The sequence below is a fragment of the Gopherus flavomarginatus genome, chromosome 9, assembly GCF_025201925.1.
Source record: "Gopherus flavomarginatus isolate rGopFla2 chromosome 9, rGopFla2.mat.asm, whole genome shotgun sequence".
Classification (NCBI taxonomy): Eukaryota; Metazoa; Chordata; order Testudines; family Testudinidae; genus Gopherus; species Gopherus flavomarginatus.
The window spans coordinates 55,728,974-55,746,662 of NC_066625.1; the positions used below are offsets into that span (position 1 = coordinate 55,728,974).

Consider the following 17,689-nt stretch of genomic DNA (forward strand, 5'->3'; position numbering starts at 1 on the left):
TGTGGCAGGTGAGAGACCCGCCCCCCTCCTTCCCAACCTCAGCTCTATGGCTGCTGTGGCAGGGGAGAGACCCCCTCCTCCTTCCCAGTCTCAGCTCTATGGCTGCTGTGGTGAGGGAGAGACCCCCTAATTCCTTCCCAGCCTCAGCTCTGTGGCTGCTGTGGCGGGGGAGAGACCCCCCCCTCCTTCCCAGCCTCAGCTCTATGGCTGCTGTGGTGAGGGAGAGACCCCCTCCTCCTTCCCAGCCCCAGCTCTGTGGCTGCTGTGGTGGGGGAGAGACCCCCTAACTCCTTCCCAGCCTCAGCTCTGTGGCTGCTGTGGCGGGGGAGAGACCCCCTAACTCCTTCCCAGCCTGAGCTCTGTGGCTGCTGTGGCGAGGGAGAGACCCCCTAACTCCTTCCCAGCCTCAGCTCTGTGGCTGCTGTGGCAGGGGAGAGACCCCCTCCTTCCTAGCTCGGGGGCTGCTGGAGTGGAGGACAGAGGGCACATCCATTGCATTAGAAAGGTAAAACTACTGATATTAAAATATGAGTTGTGTGCTTTTATTTGTAGAACAAAAATGTTAATATTTAAGAGTTTTCTTAATATAGTGCTTTTATCCCAAGCGCTTTACAACAGTTAGCTAATGGTACAAACAATATTTGGGAAGATCATTGAGTGGTCCACCAAGACCCTCAGCAATTTTCAAATGGTCTGTGGAAAAAAAAATTTGAGAACCACAGCTCTAGGGCTGAGGAGTCCTGGGTTCTATTTCCTGCTTGGCTGACCTTGGGCAAATCTCTGTGCCTCAGTTTTCCCATCTGTAATATAGAGCTAATGATATACTGACCTCTTTTCTAAGCATTTTGAGATCTATGGATAAAAAGTGCCATATAAGAACTGGGTATTATTTTTCCTACCCTGTGTTATAACTCATTTGTCCATTATAAATTAAAGGTATCATATCAGATACAAAGCTCTGCCCACTGCTGTCAGTAGAGCCCTCTCTAGTCCAGAGGAACTTGACAGGGTCTGGGATCTGCTGGGCAGTTTCTATTCCATGTGATCTTATCAGGGTGTTTGAAAGATGTCAGTTCCTACATTTCCATTCCTCTGGTTGTTCTCCCCTGATCTCCGTTCCCGCTCCCCCAGCCTCGCTGGACTGTGCATACACCACATTGGCACCCTCTGTTGGAAACCAGAGACAAGGCTGATCACTTGTGAAGTTATAATGACAGTGCCCATCAATTGTCAAGGAGGACAGGGAGCATATGAAACTTCTTGGCTCCCAGCTATGTGACCGGCATAGCCATATCGGCCCAGTACTGGCCGGAACTCTTGGGACGCTGCTCTCAGAGCTGGAATCCAGGGAGAAAGCCTAGCAAACATGGGCCGGTCTAGGTGCCCAAGAAAAGGTGGCACTTCCTGGTGAGGTGAGGGTGGGAGAAGCCTAGAGCCAGCACCTTTTGCAGGTGAGGGGTGAGTAGAAATGTCCCACTCCCAAAGGATAGCTAGCTGCCTTTGGCAGAGTGAGCACGCCAACAGCGGGCCGGGCCGGGCACCTCCTACCCCCCGGAGGGGGAGCCACTACCAAGCTAGCAGCTGTCCGTGCCAGAGCCCGGATTTGGGCATGTGGGCTGCAAAGCTCTAGGCCAGGGCGTGGCCCAGGCAGCAGAGGCTCATGGCATCGCCCCCAAGCAACCAGCCCCCCCTCCTGCTTGGGCTGGTCTGTGCCTGCCTCTGCCCGCACCCCCTCGCCGCCTGGGAGTGGGCGCGGAGGCTGCTCTTGATTGCAGGCGCTCAGCCAGGCTCCGCCAGTTCTGCCGGGAGCCTCGGGCGCTCTCCCGGCGCCCAGGTGGCCCCGCCCAGCGCTCTGGGGCCCCGCCCACCCTCGGCCCCAGCTGGAGCTGTCTCGTTCGCGGTGTGTCCTGGGGGGCAGCCCCCGAGGAGGCTCGCTTCGCCACAGCGCTACGTTCAGTCACCGGCTCATCCGCGGCCCGCAGTAGCTGGAGCCGGAGCGCGAGTGGCGGAGGAGGAGCAGTGGGGGGGCCGCTTATCCCGACCCCCGCCCCCCTTTTGTCTGGGTTTAAGGGAGGAGATGCCTCCCCCTTCCCCCTGGAGCCTCCAGCCCATCTTCCCACCTGCAGGAGCCGCGCCGGGGGTGCGGGCAGCAGCTCGCCCTTAGAGTCTAGCGGGCTGCCCGGACCCCAGCGCCCCCTATCCTGGACCCGGCTTTCGGCCTGGGAGGGGGCTCGGCTCTGGACGGAGCCCGCAGCCTGGGCGTGCTGCTGCCTGTCGGGGAGGAGAGGGGAGCTGCCTTGCCGCAGGTGGATTTGAGGGCTGGGGGAGATGCCATTTCTAACCGAGAGAGACAAGCAGCGAGCATGAGATGCAGGTAAGAGCTGGGGCTGGACTGGTCCGGGACTGACGGGGAGGGGAGGCTGGGCTGGGCTGGTCCTGCCCAGGCTCCGGGAAGCGGGAGTTGGTCTATTTCACTTGCCGGGCTGCAAGCCTGGGGTCGGTGCCTTGGATTGCAACCTTGCGCTGGGAAGTTTGTACGTGTGTGCTGGGTTTGGATGGTTGGGGTGAGCTGTGTGTGTCAATATGGGGTGAGAATGGGGGTGTGAATCGCGAGCATGCTGGGTTTTGGGTTGGGCGTGTGTTGTTTTTTTACTCAGGGTGTATGTGTGTTATGGAGGGCTAGGAGTCTGTGTGGTGAGTCTTTGTGTGGAATGTGGGTGGTGGGTCTTTGTGTGGTGGGTATGTGCAGGGCTGAATTGCTTAGTGAATGGGTGTGCAATTGTGTGTCCTGACCCTTTTCATTATAGGGCTGTGTGAGCAGGAGCACGTTTTCACTGGAGGGCTGTGAGTTTTGTGTCAGTGTTCTAGGAAGGGTCAGCTGGGGGGGGGGGGTGAAGAAGGAGTTCTTTCTCCCAAGGGTGTGAGTTGCGTGTATGCATATTGGGTCGTGTAGTGTGTGTTGGGTCCTGGGAGTACAAGGGTTCGGACTCCCAGAGCTCCACCGGCTACCTGGCAGCAGAAGAGCTCTGGCTTTTTCTGCTGGCTCTGCCCTCATTTTTCCTCCCCCCGCCCCTACCGCCAATCCCTTCACCTGTTTCTCTATTGTCCTGCGTTGCTGGGCTTTTAATTTCCCATATTGTTCCCTTCTCACTGTCAATCTTCGGGGGTGCAGCACTGGTTGTACCCAACTCCCACCACCACCACCAGTGTGCTCTAGCTGGCTAGCCACCCTGAGCCAGGTCCTGAGATCCCAGGGTGACATGCCACCTATTAAAACCTGCCTAGACAGATGGATGGATGGGTCAGTGGGGCTCAGCTGCTAGCCGCTGTTTTCATCCTAGCCTAGCTAATAAACTGCACTTGGATGTGCTAGGGGGTGAGGAGGGAAAATGAGGTGCTGGGCTACAGGGTGATGTGGGGAGCCTGCCTGGTCCAGCTAAGCAGATGAGTTAACTGGCCTGGAACAGATACCCCACCTGAATGTGTAATCACTGGGACAGCGCTACCAACCAGGGATCAGCAGAGGCTGATACTAGGGAGATTAGCCTGCAGTCAGAGACAGGCAGTGCAGTCTGGGGCATGAAGAGTTAATGTCAGGTGGGATTAGTCTTCAGTCCCAGCTACCTCAGCCCTGGGGCAGCATAGTAAGGGGTGTTAGTGGTTAATTTTGGCCTGGATTAGCCCTCAGTCATCGAGAGCTTAATATTGGGGTAGGATTGTTGGGGGACAGAAAGGGTTAATTTCAGGAACTCTAGCCCTCAGTTCCAGCCCACCAATGACAGCAGGGTGGAAGGGGTTAATTTCAGGAGGGTTGCCTTTCAATTCCAGAGGAGCCAGTGTTGGGGATGGGGTTGGAATTGTTTTATGTCAGGAAAAGTAGCCAGCTCTCAATCAGGATCTAATGGTAGTGTCCAGGGATAGAAAGGGTTAATATTAGAGGGGCTCAGCCCTCGGTTCCCGGTTCCCGACAGCCCAGCATCAGGGCAGGGAGGGCTGATTGCAGGGAATTCAGCCCATCTCGGATGGGGCTGTCTCTAACATAGGTATGGGATCTGCTGTGCATGGACCGGGGGTCCAGACTCTGGTGATATCAAGGAGAAAAGACAGTGACCCCAAGGGAGGAGCCGAACCCGGCTGCCCCCTGAATGGAATTTTCCTTTGTTGCCTTTTACATTTGTGGTGCTGATCAGATTTTTCACCTTTCTATCTCAGAGAAGTAAAAATATTCCAGAGCCAATTGTGTTGACCACAGCGTGCTCAGGATGCAGGACCTTATGGGCTCAGAAAACAAACAGGGGGTGCTATTTCAGGGAAGGCAACTCACTCGTGGGCTTGATGGGTTTGTGCGTGAGTGGAGTGAGAGAAACTGTCCTTTCATGGTAGGTGCGTGCTGGATCACAAAGACTGTGTTCTCTTGCCTCCCTCTGTGTGTGCTGTCTGACCCAGCCGTCTAAGCACTTTTAGTGTCCATATCACCACAGAAGAGAGACATCCTGCAAAAGTAGCATCCCCTTCCTTCGAGAAGCAAATGGCTTTGTATTACAATTCTGCAGGATGTGTTTGGGCAGCAGCACTGGGCACGGAGCAGAGTGGAAGCCACCGGCCCTGTGCTATGGTCGTGGCAGATGCTACTCTTTCTTTCTGGAATTCATGCACTTACTCAGAGCCTGACCAAGGAGAGGAGCTCTTGCATTTGATCAGCAAAGTTATGGTGAAAGACTAGGTGGGTCAGGAAGCAGCGTGAAATGCAGGAGCTCTGTAGCTCTGCTGAAGATTTCCCATCTCTCCACACACCCTGCCTCAGTTTTACTCCCCCATCTCCAGCTGCCTCCTTTCCCCTTCTTTCTATGCAAACCTCAAAGCCAGCCCTTGGACTGGGATTTCCACAGTTGTTTATACATGTCCCTGCCCCAACACCTTCAGTGAGGATTAACCCTGTCCTCCCCATCCAGCCTGTCCCAGGAGCAGCAGCAGCTCTGAACTCTTTACAGCTCTGACATCTACAATCAGCAGAAACCACAGTGATGACCACATCCAAATCACTGTCAATAACTAAATATCTGGGCAAAGATGGACCCATGGACTTCAAGGTCATGGCTCAGGCACCCTCATGCTTCACTCTTTGAAGAATGAGATTATAATACATCCTGAAAGATCCAACCCCCTGTAAGGTCAGGTCCCCCCAACATCTGTTAATTACATTCCTCGAATATCTGAAACTCCAATGATCTAAATATATTCAATGTCTCTATCCACATCCTCCTGACATTCCAGTAATCAAGGCAGGTATCCTCTGAGCTCAAGCAATGGGATCAGTAGCCCTTAGGAGCATGTTCTGTTCTCCCTCCCTCCCTCCCACCGCAGCTCGCTGCGTACCTATGAGTACAGTGTTGCTTGAACAGCCCATGATGCTTTACTTCTAGGGCTATAGGAACCAGTTTCACCCATTACTTCAGGGCAAAGGGTTTGATGGATTCCTGTCCTCTCCCCCAGGATTCGTGGTGTTCCCCCTGCTACGCAGGGAGCCTGTCTCCATTTAGAATGTCACAGACCTGCATGCGTGTAGATGTGCAGTGGGATTGTCTTTCTTTTAGGTGGTTTGGGCTGGGGATTGGACTGGAGGAAGAAAAGAGCAGGCATGGTGGGACTGGCATGCCAGAAGACTTTTCACTTAAGATCAGCCCTTCCTCCTTTCTTCTCACATTCTTCTTCTGGCTTCTTTCTGGAATGTATGATTCTGGGAGTTCACTGGTCTACAACTGTGGGGAACGGATCTCTTTCTGAAGCTTTGAAACTTCTCTCAGCCTTTGCTCTCTTTGGCCATGTCTACACTGCAGTGCTACAGCCATGCCACTGTATCACTATAGTGTAGATGGTTCCTAATGCAACCGAAAAGTTTTTTTTTTCTGTCAATATAGGTAATCCACATCCTCAAGTGGCGGGAGCTAGGTCAATGGAATAATTCTTCCATCAACCTAATCACTTTTACGTTGGGGGAGATTTCACACTCCAGAGCATTGTATCTATGTTGATCTAACTTTTAAATGAAGACCATACTTTTGATATCCTTCCATCACTGGTCCTTGCCCACTGGGTTAAGGGCTGCAGAAATCCTGCTATATAAAAACACACAAGAACTGTCCCTTGCAAGTTTCTCCTTCATTTTACAAGCCTAGTTCTACAGACAGCCTTTTATATTCCCTGCAGTTGCTGTTACAGTACTGGACAAACTGTGAGTTGGGTCTAAACTCATTGAAATATACAGTTTTAGCAGTTCTGTCCCAGTTTTGGACTTCCCCATTATTTACGTAGCAAGTATTCTGCATGAAGTTGATTCTTTTTCTGCTTGCCGTGATTCTAATTAGGCCTAAGCAGCTCTGAATTGCAGGAAACTGTGGAAGCAGGGGTTGGAAGGTCCTTCACTAGTACTGTAGAAGTGTTGGAAGATGTCTGGCTGGAAGCTGGCCTTAGTTTAGTTGTAGGCTTCGAGGACATGTGCCTGAACTGGAAGATATTAGACTCGATGGAGTCAGAGAGGACATAGCTGGAGTTGTTCAGAGAACTTGGGGAGGAGGAAGGTTTTCCAAGCCTTTTGTGCTCAAGAAGAAGAGGAATTAATTACAGAACTAATCATTAGACTTTTTAAATACAGTTACTGTAATTACACTGTAGTTATACTGCAACTATAATGTAATGACTTCGTGGTACCTCTAATTACCAGTGTTTCATATGACTGGAAGGTTAACTGCATGACTGAATTACTTATTATTACTCCTTTAGTTTCATACCTAATCCATGTCATTGTAGTACTGCAGAAGTTGCACTGTTTGGTACATGTAACTAGTATAAAATCCTATAACTTGAGGTTTAATTCTATAGGTTGATAAATCACTTTATAATTAGGCTATAATTGCCGTGTTATAATACAATGACTGTAATTATGGTATTGTAAAGTGCAACTGAACTGATGAGGGTTAGATTAGGATTAATACATTTAATCAGGTATTGCCTTGTGTGTATGCCTATCCCTGCTCTCTTGTGGAGCTGCTCATGTATATTGATTCCCACTACTTGCTTGGCTCATAGGGCTACTGTAATAATCCGTATGCTGTGTACAACAGACACAGTTGTTATATCTACACCTGGGGAATTGGGGGTAGAATCTTACTCCTTCAGCGCCAGAAACTCAGGCCTCTGCCACACTATCTGAGGACAGCTCCTTTAGGCACCATACGTTAGGCCTCTTACATTCAAAGTGGAACAGCCACTGCTGCTTTACACCATACACCCTCAGTCTGCCATGGTGGGACTTGTGTGCTGCATGGGCCCCGTATTGGGTTTGGAAAGTGTGGACATGGCCAGTTTGGATTTGATCCATATATAGTGACCCTGTGCTGTACTGCTCTGTGTATTATTGCTTCGTACTACAGTACGATCAACTCACTGTCCTATGACAGTTCTAATCCCTCCCTCTCTTTAGAGGCCTGGGTTTGTTGAGGCCTAAGTCCCAATTCCTTTGCTTTCACCACTATGAGTGGTGCTGCCCACTGCTAGAGTGAGACAGCAGTGATCCTGTGCCTGGCTGAATGGGGCGAGTTGCTCTTTTCGTTTATCAGGGAGTGGCCTGGGGTGGGGGGTGGTTAATATCATGGCTCACTCTTGACGGTTTGTGATATATGTGCAGATGGCTCATGTTAGCCACAGTTATGTAGGCGCCGACTCTGTGGGTGCTCCAGGAAATTAGTGGGTGCTTAGCACCCACTGGCACCCAGCTCCCCCTTTTCCCCCAGCACCTCCCTCCTACTAATGGCCTCGCTGATCAACTCCTTCCTTCCTCCCAGCGCCTCCCGCTCGCTGCAATCAGTTGTTCTGCAGCATGCAGGAGGTGCTGGGAGAGAGAGGGAGGAGGAGGAAGCCAACATCTGTGCACAGTTACATGGTGTATGTTGCTTGTGGAGCTGCCAAAACGTGTCTGCCCTACAGCTCAGGTTCTCTTCCACTTCTCCTTCGTTCTTCCCTCTTTCCACACTCTCATTTGCTCCCAGTGTGCCCCTGCTTACTGGGTAGGGTTGCCAACTTTCTACTCACACAAAACTGAACACCTTTGCCCCGCCCCTTCTCTGAGACCCCGCCCCTGATCACTCGCTCATTTTCACCAGGCTGGCTCGGGGTTGGGTACAGGGGGGTGAGGGCTCTGGCTGGGGGTGCAGGTTCTGGTGTGGGGCCCAGGATGAGGGATTTGGTGTGCAGGAGGGGGATCAGGGCTGGGGGTAAGGGGTTGGAGTGCAGAGGAGGTGAGGGATTTAGGGTGCAGGAGTGTGCTCCAGGCGGAGATTGATGGGTTTGGAGGGCGTGAGGGGAATCAGGGCTGGGGCTGGAACAGGGGGTTGGAGCACGGGAAGGGATCAGGGATGCAGGCTCCGGGCGGCGCTTACCTCATGCAGCTCCCAGACACAGAGGCATGTCCCCCCTCCTGTTCCTATGTGGAGGCGCCACCAGGTGGCTCTGCATGCTACCCCGTCTACAGGCATCACCCCCCACAGCTCTCATTGGCTGCAGTTCCCTGCCAATGTGATCTGCAGACTTGGGAAGGGGGCAGCGCGCGGAGCTCCCTGGCTGCCTCTATGCCTAGGAGCCAGAGCGGGGACATGCCACTGCTTACAGGAGCTGCGCAGAGCTATAGCACAGGAGGCCTGCCTTAGCCCCACTGCGCCACCGACTGGACTTTTAAAGGCCCCGACGAGCCACCAGGGTCCCTTTGCAAGCAGGCATTCCAATGGAAAACCGAACACCTGGCAACCCTATTGCTGGGACATCGTTTGATCCTACAGCGTATGTGCACAAAAGGTTTCTGCCACTGCCATCCACCAGAGCCAACAGGCTCTAGAACAGCAGTCAGCAACCTTTCAGAAGTGGTGTGCCGAGTCTTCATTTATTCACTCTAATTTAAGGTTTCACGTGCCAGTAATTCATTTTATCATTTTTAGAAGGTCTCTTTCTATAAGTCTATAATATGCAGCTAAATGATTGTTGTATGTAAAGTAAATAAGGTTTTTAAAATGTTTAAGAAGCTTCATTTAAAATTAAATTAAAATATAGAGCCCCCCGGACCAGTGGCCAGGACCTGGGCAACGTGAGTGCCACTGAAAACCAGCTCACGTGCCGCCTTCGGCACCCGTGCCACAGGTTGCCTACCTCTGCTCTAGAGTATCAGTAATGAATAAAAAGCTTTCCAAATCTCACAGAGTGCACAAGGCACGGGGACACAGCACATGAGGGTGGGGCAGGGCCTTTCTATGGGTTCAGCACCCTTTTATTCTGTTGTGTTTTCCTTCTCCTGTGTCTCTATGTGTACAGCTCCCATTCAGGAGCGGATGTACCAACCTACCAGGGCAGAAACTGTTCCTGACCCAACCAGAAGCAAGAATCACTGGAAATATGCCAAGAAAGCTTTGTCTCTTGGTTTTTCTGGCCTAGTTTTGCAAATTCAGGGTTTAGATCATTCAGATGAGCTGCTGGTGCTTATCCTAGCTCTGACACCTTAGAGGAGGAGCCAATATGATAAAGAAGGGAGGAGCTTAGGTCATCTGGGGCATCAGATTGTCCAGGTGTGACATGCTTTGCTAGCACATGATTTACTGTAAGTCCTGCTCCTGCATAGAGCTCCCATTGTAGTCAATGGGAGTTCTGTATGTGGAACAACTAAAGAACTGGACTCTCGATCTGTGAGTCAGCTCATTGCCTGCTACTCAGGTGTTGAAAACGCTGCCTCTAGATTATCCTGGGCTTGTCTGTAAACAGTGAGGCTGTGGTTCCCCACCCCTAACATAATCATTGCAATTTTCTTCCTTTTCATCCCACCTCCCCTATGATAACAGCTCTCAGGATGTACCCGGACCTATGGTCCCCGGGTTCATTTAAGGGTGAGCATCTAAAAAGCTGGCTTTATATTCAGTGGTCCTGAGCACCCGTAGCTCCCATGCCCTTAGTGGCAGTCGTGAATGCCCAGCATGTCTGAAGGCACCCACTGGGCAGAGGGGAAGTCGGTGCCTATGCTCTGGCTTTAGTTTGGGGATGAGCAGGAAGGAACAGGGTTGGGTAAAGGCCTTGGGGGCAGGGACAAGGAGCTGGAGCTCTGGGCCTGACTCTGCTCTCATTAAAGACTCCAGACAGATGGGTCAAGGAAGGGCTCAAACATGGCATCCAGGTTACTGCTGGGTAACACGGAGGCGATGGGGGCTGTTTGCAGTGACGGGAGGGGGCCTGGGGGTTGGGAAGAAAACAGCAAAGCTCAAGCCCCAGTCTAAGTTTCAGCTGATGGTGAAACCTCTAGGATGTGTCATAACGTGTGATGTGAGGGCCCATCAGTGCTCCTGGGTATTTCCATTATTGGTCCGTTCTTCAGGAATGGGAGAGGTGGAAATCCCAAGAGCTGCTGAAGCTGAGTTACCTCAGCCCTCATGGAATCCAGTTCAAGTCTCTAGCAGAAAATGCAAGCAGGTCTCTGGGGGTTTCAGCTGAGTAAGTACAAAGCAACCCAATCCCTATTACCCTTCCTGGAGAGTGAGCCCTCAATTCAGAAAGCAGGCACTCCCGTGGCAGAGTCCCTGGGGGTACCCTTCCATTTCCATCCTGTTCCACTTCACGGAAGAGCGTTGTGGAAGGGGAAGAATGTATGGGGGAAGCTCGAGAGAGGGCATCCATCCCCATCCCCTACTATTTGCTCCCCCCCCACACACCCACATACATACTGAATAAAGCTGGATGAGGTGTCAGGCATACAGAGGAACATTGTCAGTAAGAGAGTCTCAACCCATTACCTGCAGGTCTTTGTCTCATGTCTCTGGACTAATGGGATGCTCTCAACAGAGAAGACTCTTCTGCAACATGCAGGTTATTCTCAGCTAAAGCTGCATCCATCAGAAAATCGTCCCTTTCAACTCCTGGGACTGCCACAGTGCTGGCTTCTCTTTCAGAAAGAGAAGGGGTTGTGGGGAGCAGGACACCAATGTGACACTGTGCTATGCTTCCCCCAACCCCAGGAGTTTTCTAGGTGTATCTTTCCAGGAGAATTCATAGGGGCAGGAGGAGGACACGTCTGAATGCCCTCTGGGCTGGCACTCTTTTGGCAACATGGCCACCATGGTGAGGCTCAGTAAAGTATTCAGAAACTAGATGCAGTCTTGAGGCCAATGAAGATGGATATTGGTGGAGTGAGGTTTGGGGCATCTGCTGCTTTTTCCTCTTGGCCCTTTGGCCAGCAGTGTGTCCTGCCAGAATGAGCTGACACAACTCAATTCCCATTTTGGTGTCACTGAGGCTGCTTTGATCATGATGGTTTGTGGGCTCGGGTTTCTGCTGTGACCAGGAGCCAGCCTGACCCTTTGCCCAGAACTCAAACTGATCTCTGAATGCCAGCCATTTTTTTTCAAAAGTTCTACATAGTTAATTTTCCCTCCTCATTATTTTTCTCTTATTGGTTAACTACATTCCCTAGTTCTGGAAATGCGTCTGGTGCTGCCAGAATGTGCTGAGATTGTCCTGGCTAGGAAGTACCAGCAATCTCACAAGAGTCTCAGCCCAGTTTTGCTGGCCCATGAAATTCTGATGAAGATCTTCCTAGGCTGTGATTTTTTTCAAAAGTGCCTAAAGTTACTTAAGAGCACAAATCCCATTGACTTTCAGTGAGACTTTTGCTCCGAAGTAGAGCTAGTTGGGAATTTCTGTCAGAATGATTTTCCGAAGGCAAATGCAGTTTGCACAAAATCAAAATTTCCCAAAAAATGTTTGGTTCTGAATCAGTTCAAGAAAACATTAAATTGCATTTCTTTTGTGGTGCAATGACTTATGGGAGTCTCATTCAGGCCCCCATTTTCTCCTATGGGCTTGGCTTCCTGGATGACTATACCTCCCATAATGCAATGCAGATCCAAGCTGTGTGGTGCATCATGGGAATCACATGATTTGGGGTGCCTTACAGGAGCTGTAGCCCAGCCCAGAAGCCTGCCCTATAGCGGAGAATGGGAATGTCAGTCTCCTGAGGTACAGCTCCCATAAGGCAATGTGCCACTGTGGGGAAATGCAGTTTAATATGGAACTGACTTGAAATTAAAAGTTTTGGGACAGTTCAATAAACCCAAACTAAACATTTTGATTTTGGAAGCTTTTTGATATTTTTCAATCAAAATTCTTTTGGAATGGAATTTCTATTCTGTGAAGTTTCAAAATTTCAATATTTTGTCCCAATTTGAGGTGAAAACAAATGTTAAAATGTCAGCATTTCCCACAGGACAGATATTGCAAATTTCCCTTGGCTGTCCTCCAAAGTCACCTAGGTGCTTCTAAATACTCCATCCCTAAACTTTCAGATGCTCACATGAACTGACCCCCCAGAGCTAGAGTGGGCTGCCCTTCTGTAGAATCTGATACCCCTGCATAGAATATTACCTTCCTCCAGGCCTAGGCCCCTTGCAGTCAGTGGAAGCACCCATGGAGCAAGGTGTTACTCATTGTGGATAAGGGGATCAGAATTCAGCCTTTTGCTGATCAGATGCCTGGCTGAACTTTTTTGGGAATGAAGCTCAGGAGAAGATGGTTGGGAGCCACGAAGTGCGCAGAGAAGATGACAGGTTCATGAAGCTTGTCTCAGTGACACTGGGTTAGGATTGGTTCACAGGGAGAGTCCCAGTTTGTATTATTCTGATGCAACCACCTCCTCTTATTCTCTCTCCCTTCCTTCTTTGTTCCCTGTCCCTTTCTGCTGCCTCCCCTTACTGCCTGTCATGCAGTTCCCATTGATCAGCACCCCTTCTCCCCTGAATTTAGCTGTCACAGGCAGTGTGGGGGGAGCAGCCCAAGCGGCCCTCAGGCTTAGCAGCAGAGAGATGGGGATGGCAAAAACAAGCGAAGAGCACAACTGCTCTATCTGTGTCAGCCAGGATGGGCTATGGAGGGAGGCCAACCCATGAGCCTTGCTTGGGAAGCAGGTGCTCCTCATCTGAACCCCACCTGGGAGAGTGAGAAGTCAGAGCCAGAGCCATAGCCAGGCCTGTCCCTCCATGAGCACACGCATCATATTTCAGACACCCCACAAATAGGAGCAGGGGGAGTAATCTCTGCTCGGAGTGGTTTATTTTCCTGTTTACCTGCTCCCCAAGCTGTTGCCATTGTTGCATTGACTGACAGGCCGTGTGCTCTGAGGGTTAAAGCGTGAGACTAAGTGTCCGGACTCCTGGGTTCTGCCACTGCTGCACTGGCTGACCTAGAAGTCACTTCACTCCTCTTTGCCTCATTTTCCCTCTCTCTGAAATGGGGCTCATCATACTTTCCTGCTGAGGGGAGAGAGTATGCATGTACTGAGTGCTTTGAGATCCTAAGATGGAGGGTGCTGTGGAAGGGCAGTTAGTACTTCTTATATTAGCCCTGTCACAGCCCTTCTGCAGGTGTTTGAGCTTTTACAGGAGTAATGGGGAGGGCTCTGTCCACCCCCATCCCCCTGGTCCTGATCCATCTAGTCAGTGCCCAGGGATTCCCTGCTTCCATTTTCTATTTGAAGCAGGAGCCCAGGGGAGACTGGCTGTGTTTTCTAACCCCACGGGCTTGTAACCACGTGTTCTCCAGCCAGAGGAGAGTGCAGGGTTGGAGGACGGGCAGAGTTGTCTCCTTTATTCTGCAGTCATTGAAGCAAATTATTAGGACTAAAGATGGAACCAAATGAAGTCTTGAGCCCGGGGACCAGTTTCTGTTCTCCATGTGTAACTGAGATTAGCATCTAGCGCCCTAGGAATTTTAACTCTCTGGTCGCTCCCTCCCAACTTCCACGCACTGTTTGTGCTGGAGGAGTTCCTGTGAAGCCAATGGCATGGCCAAGAATATGGAGCTATCAGACGTATTCAGCAGCAGGGGAAGGAGGAGCTATGTGCCTTGGTCCTGCCTGGTGCTTGCATAATATGGAGCCATTTTATGAATCAGACCAAACAAAAACAAAGCAGATGTTCCTCAGGAGGAAGAGCAGAGAAATAAAAGGCAAGTGAGATGCACACTACAGCAGCTTCCTCTCCGGACTGAGATAGGACACAGGCAGGGAATCTCCTATTATGAAGCCTTATCAATAGTCCAGATGAGCAGGCTGATGTATTAGTGTGTATCATACTGTCTGTGCCCAGCATTCTGTGGTCACTGCAGGACAGATTTACCCTGTTCTTGCCATAGGCTGTATGAGTATAGGCCATCATGGACAGTGAGTGGGCATATGCTCCATACAGCAGAGAACACTGTGGGAAGAATGCAACCCAGGGTTGTCTCCTCTACTATGAGGTCATAGCACTTCCAAGAAGCAGGAAGAGGGTGCAGGGTGGGTATTTGTGTGTGTCCCTGGTCCCCATTGGCAACCATAGGACAAAATCCACAGATACGAGACCTATGAAACTCTCAAGTGCCCACCTGAAAACAAACCTAGAAACCTCTGGGGATGCCGGGCCCAGGGAGGAGAAATGGGCACAGGGGTGTTGGGGCAGGAGAGCATTGTTCAGGAGAGAGTGGTAAGGGAAGGGCACAGCACAGATATGGAGGGGGCAATAGAGAGGCAATGCAGGTGGGTCAAAGGAAGAAGACACAGACCATGGGAGGAGAGGGCAGGTTACACGAAGATATAACATGGGGGACAAGACCCCAGGACTGGGAATGTGTATGGAGAGAGCAAGAATGCAGAGACAGGGCCAGGGATCCAGGAGAAAGGAGGGGCCAGGGGGAAGAACATCCTATGCTCTGGCGTTTTTAGGAGGGCAGGTCCCCATGAGAGACTAGCAGTGATTATAGAAAGAGGTGAGCACCTGCTCTAAAAATCAACCTTCTCCACTTTCCCTTACAGGGTTTCTATAGTTAGAATGTTGTTTCAAAACGGCAATGTTAACCTGTTAAACTGCTTGGTTTATCGGTAGAGGGGAGACTGGAACTGAGCCAAAGGGGGCAATGTTCTATCAAGGGCCAAAACGGTGCTGCAGGGCACAGCCCTTCACAGGCCCAGCTCCCGGCAATGAAGGCAGAGAGACTGAGCCCTTGCTATCCTTGCACAACAGCATGCACAGAATGTGTAGTATTACCCTCAGGTCTTTACCTGACCCTGTACTCCCTAAAGCAAAGCATCAGACTGACCCATGCCTAGTGCTCCAGCCTCTGTCTGCACCCTGACCAGCATCCTAGTGCCCTAGCCTTCACTTTCTCTGCTCACTAACATGCTAACCCCTACCAGTGTCCAGCCAATGGTGCCATACTCAATACACCAACCTCTACCTACCAGCCCAGCCAGGAATATAGATGGCCAAACTGGCTCAGAGCTGTGGCCCATCTAGTCCAGTATCCTGTCTCTGACAGGGGTCAGGACCTGCTGCTTCAGAGGAAGGTGCAATTAACATCCCCACTATCACCAATAGACAGTTATGGGATAACCTGGCCACAGGCAACATTTCTTCCTGACCCCTATTTGTAAGGGCTGGTTTCATGCCCTGATGCATGAGGGTTTATGTTCCTTCAAAGCTCTTATGTGAACTCTGTTATAACTCTGGATAGTCTTGTTATCCCAATAAATGTCCAATCCTTTTTTTAAAATCTTGCTCTTGTCTTGGCTTTGAATCGGTGGCAGCAAGTTCCACAGGGTAATTGTGCATTGTGTCTAAATGTATTTCCTTTTATAGGTATTAAAGTCCCACCATAGAGCTTCATTGAATATCCTCTCTTCCTTCCAGTAAGAGAGAGGGGGTGAATGAGTATATGTATTTTGTATACGCTATCCTGTCCCCCACATATTTGCCTGCCCTATAGAGTTAACAGTCCTGTCTTGTCAACTGCTATTCATAGGAGAGTTTACCTCTCCCCAAATCAGACTCCTCTCCTGTCTCTGATCCCCTGCTGTGGCCTTTTTGAGATGGGGTAATCCCAGTGGAACACAGTATTCCAGCTGAGGACTTTCCATTGTTTTATATAGAGTAATTATAATACTGTCAGAATTATTTTCTGTTTCATTCCTTATGCATCGGAGTCATGCTGACCCTTCCCCAACACTCTGACTTGCACCTGGTGCCCTGACCCCAAACAAGCTACACATCCTCACCAAGTCCTCTAACTCACTCCCCAGCACTAAGCTGCCCCCACCTGAATAGATGTTAATGTTTAAAAGTCTCAGTCTTACAGCCTTAGCTCACAGGGGGGAGGGAGACAAGGAACTCTCCACATGTACCAAAGAGGGAGAATAAAGTGTTTACCTGGATCTTGAAAGCTCCAAATCTGCCAATTCAGCAGCTCCTGCCCCTGATGTGATAAACCTGGGAACCAAAGAGAGTGGGATTGGGATATGTATATAAAAATAATATTTTACAATGCAAGAAGAGGCAGCTCTAGTGGAAAGATGCCAGCAAAGCTGACTGGGGATGTGGGGCGGAGGGGGGAGAGAGAGAGATGGGCTTTAAATGCTTAACTCAAACCAAGCAGTGCAATAAAAATAAATACCACAAAAGGCCATGGCCTCAATTTTCTTTCAAGCTGGGGTTTTTGTTTTTGTTTTTTCCCCTCTATCCGGGGAAGAGAAAATTGGAGCATGGGGAGGGCGGCATGCGGGGAGAGCGAAAGTGAGAGCAATTTCCCTGCCTTTGGTAAATAGGAACCTCTTGTCTCTGGGCACAGTGGCCCTCTCTGGCTCAGATGCATTGGTGCCAATGAGCTTCATTGGCCTCTATGGAAGCACGGCTTAGCTGGGGAGAGGCTCTGTCTCCTCTCTCTGCCGGAGTTGATGCTGGTGCAGTGATAAGGAAGGAAAGGGGGATATGGAGGTCACATGGAGTTAGCACAAGTTCCCTAGTGCTGGCCCAGCCCCAAAAGGGTCCAGTCAGTTCCAGTACACACCCAGAGTTCGGTGAGGAGGCAGGGCAAGGAAGTGGTGTGCAGGTCTGGTACAGAGCTAGAGTTCGGGGGAGCCACAGCATCTCACAAACCATTCTCCTCTGAAGAATCATCTACACCCACTATAGGAAATAGGCCTGGCCCCGTACTGGATCAGAACCAAAACCACAGCAGCAGGCTTGGTGCCAGTGCCTTCAGCCCAGCCAGCCCTGGTATTCTGCTTTGGGTCTTTGTTCAGAACCATGTCAAACCTCTGTAAGTCACCTGGGTCTGCATCTCTCACGTACACTGGCTATCCCCTCCATTGCCCATGTAACCTTCCCATACAGCCACCCTGAGGACATCCCCACTGTATTATAGGTTGAGCCTGCCTGTTGTTAAGGTCATCCAACAGTTCCTTCTATTGGACTATAAGGGAGTAGATTGGGGCAAAGAACATGGGGAGGGGAAGAGGGAGGGACTGGAATGAAGACTAGGAGAGTGAAAGGGGGGAAGTACAGGGAGAAAACAGCCATTTGGGCTGAGAGAATCTGAGGTTGGATGAGGTGAAGATTGAGACTGGCTGGGCAAGGAGCTTGAGGGGGGGAGCTTGGGGAAGGGGGGACTAGAGAGAAAGAATGGGGTGAAGACTGGAACTTGGACAGGGAGCCTGCCTGAAGAGACTGGAACTGAGATGAGAAGCCAGGATGGAGCCTTCAACTGTGATTTCTTCATATTTCAGGGTGCTTGATTTTAGACCCTGGGTTCTGATTTGCAGAATGACTACTCAGAGCTGCCACTGAAGTCAACGGGAGTC

General features: G+C 50.6%; 1 protein-coding gene across 9 annotated transcripts in view; it reads left to right on the top strand.

The window, feature by feature from the left end:
• Positions 1-17,689, top strand: part of LINGO1 (leucine rich repeat and Ig domain containing 1) — a 495,185-nt gene that overhangs the window by 441,027 nt on the left and 36,469 nt on the right. Inside the window, exon 1 of one of the 9 annotated variants that reach the window (XM_050966996.1) lies at positions 1,845-2,374. The exons of 7 other annotated variants lie outside the window; for them this stretch is intronic. In XM_050966996.1, coding sequence (XP_050822953.1) covers positions 2,369-2,374 — 6 coding nt within the window. In that variant the 5' untranslated portion in view covers positions 1,845-2,368. Of the gene's footprint in view, positions 1-1,844; positions 2,375-2,510; positions 2,535-17,689 lie in introns of those variants that run through there. One more of the 9 variants, XM_050967004.1, reaches the window with a different exon arrangement.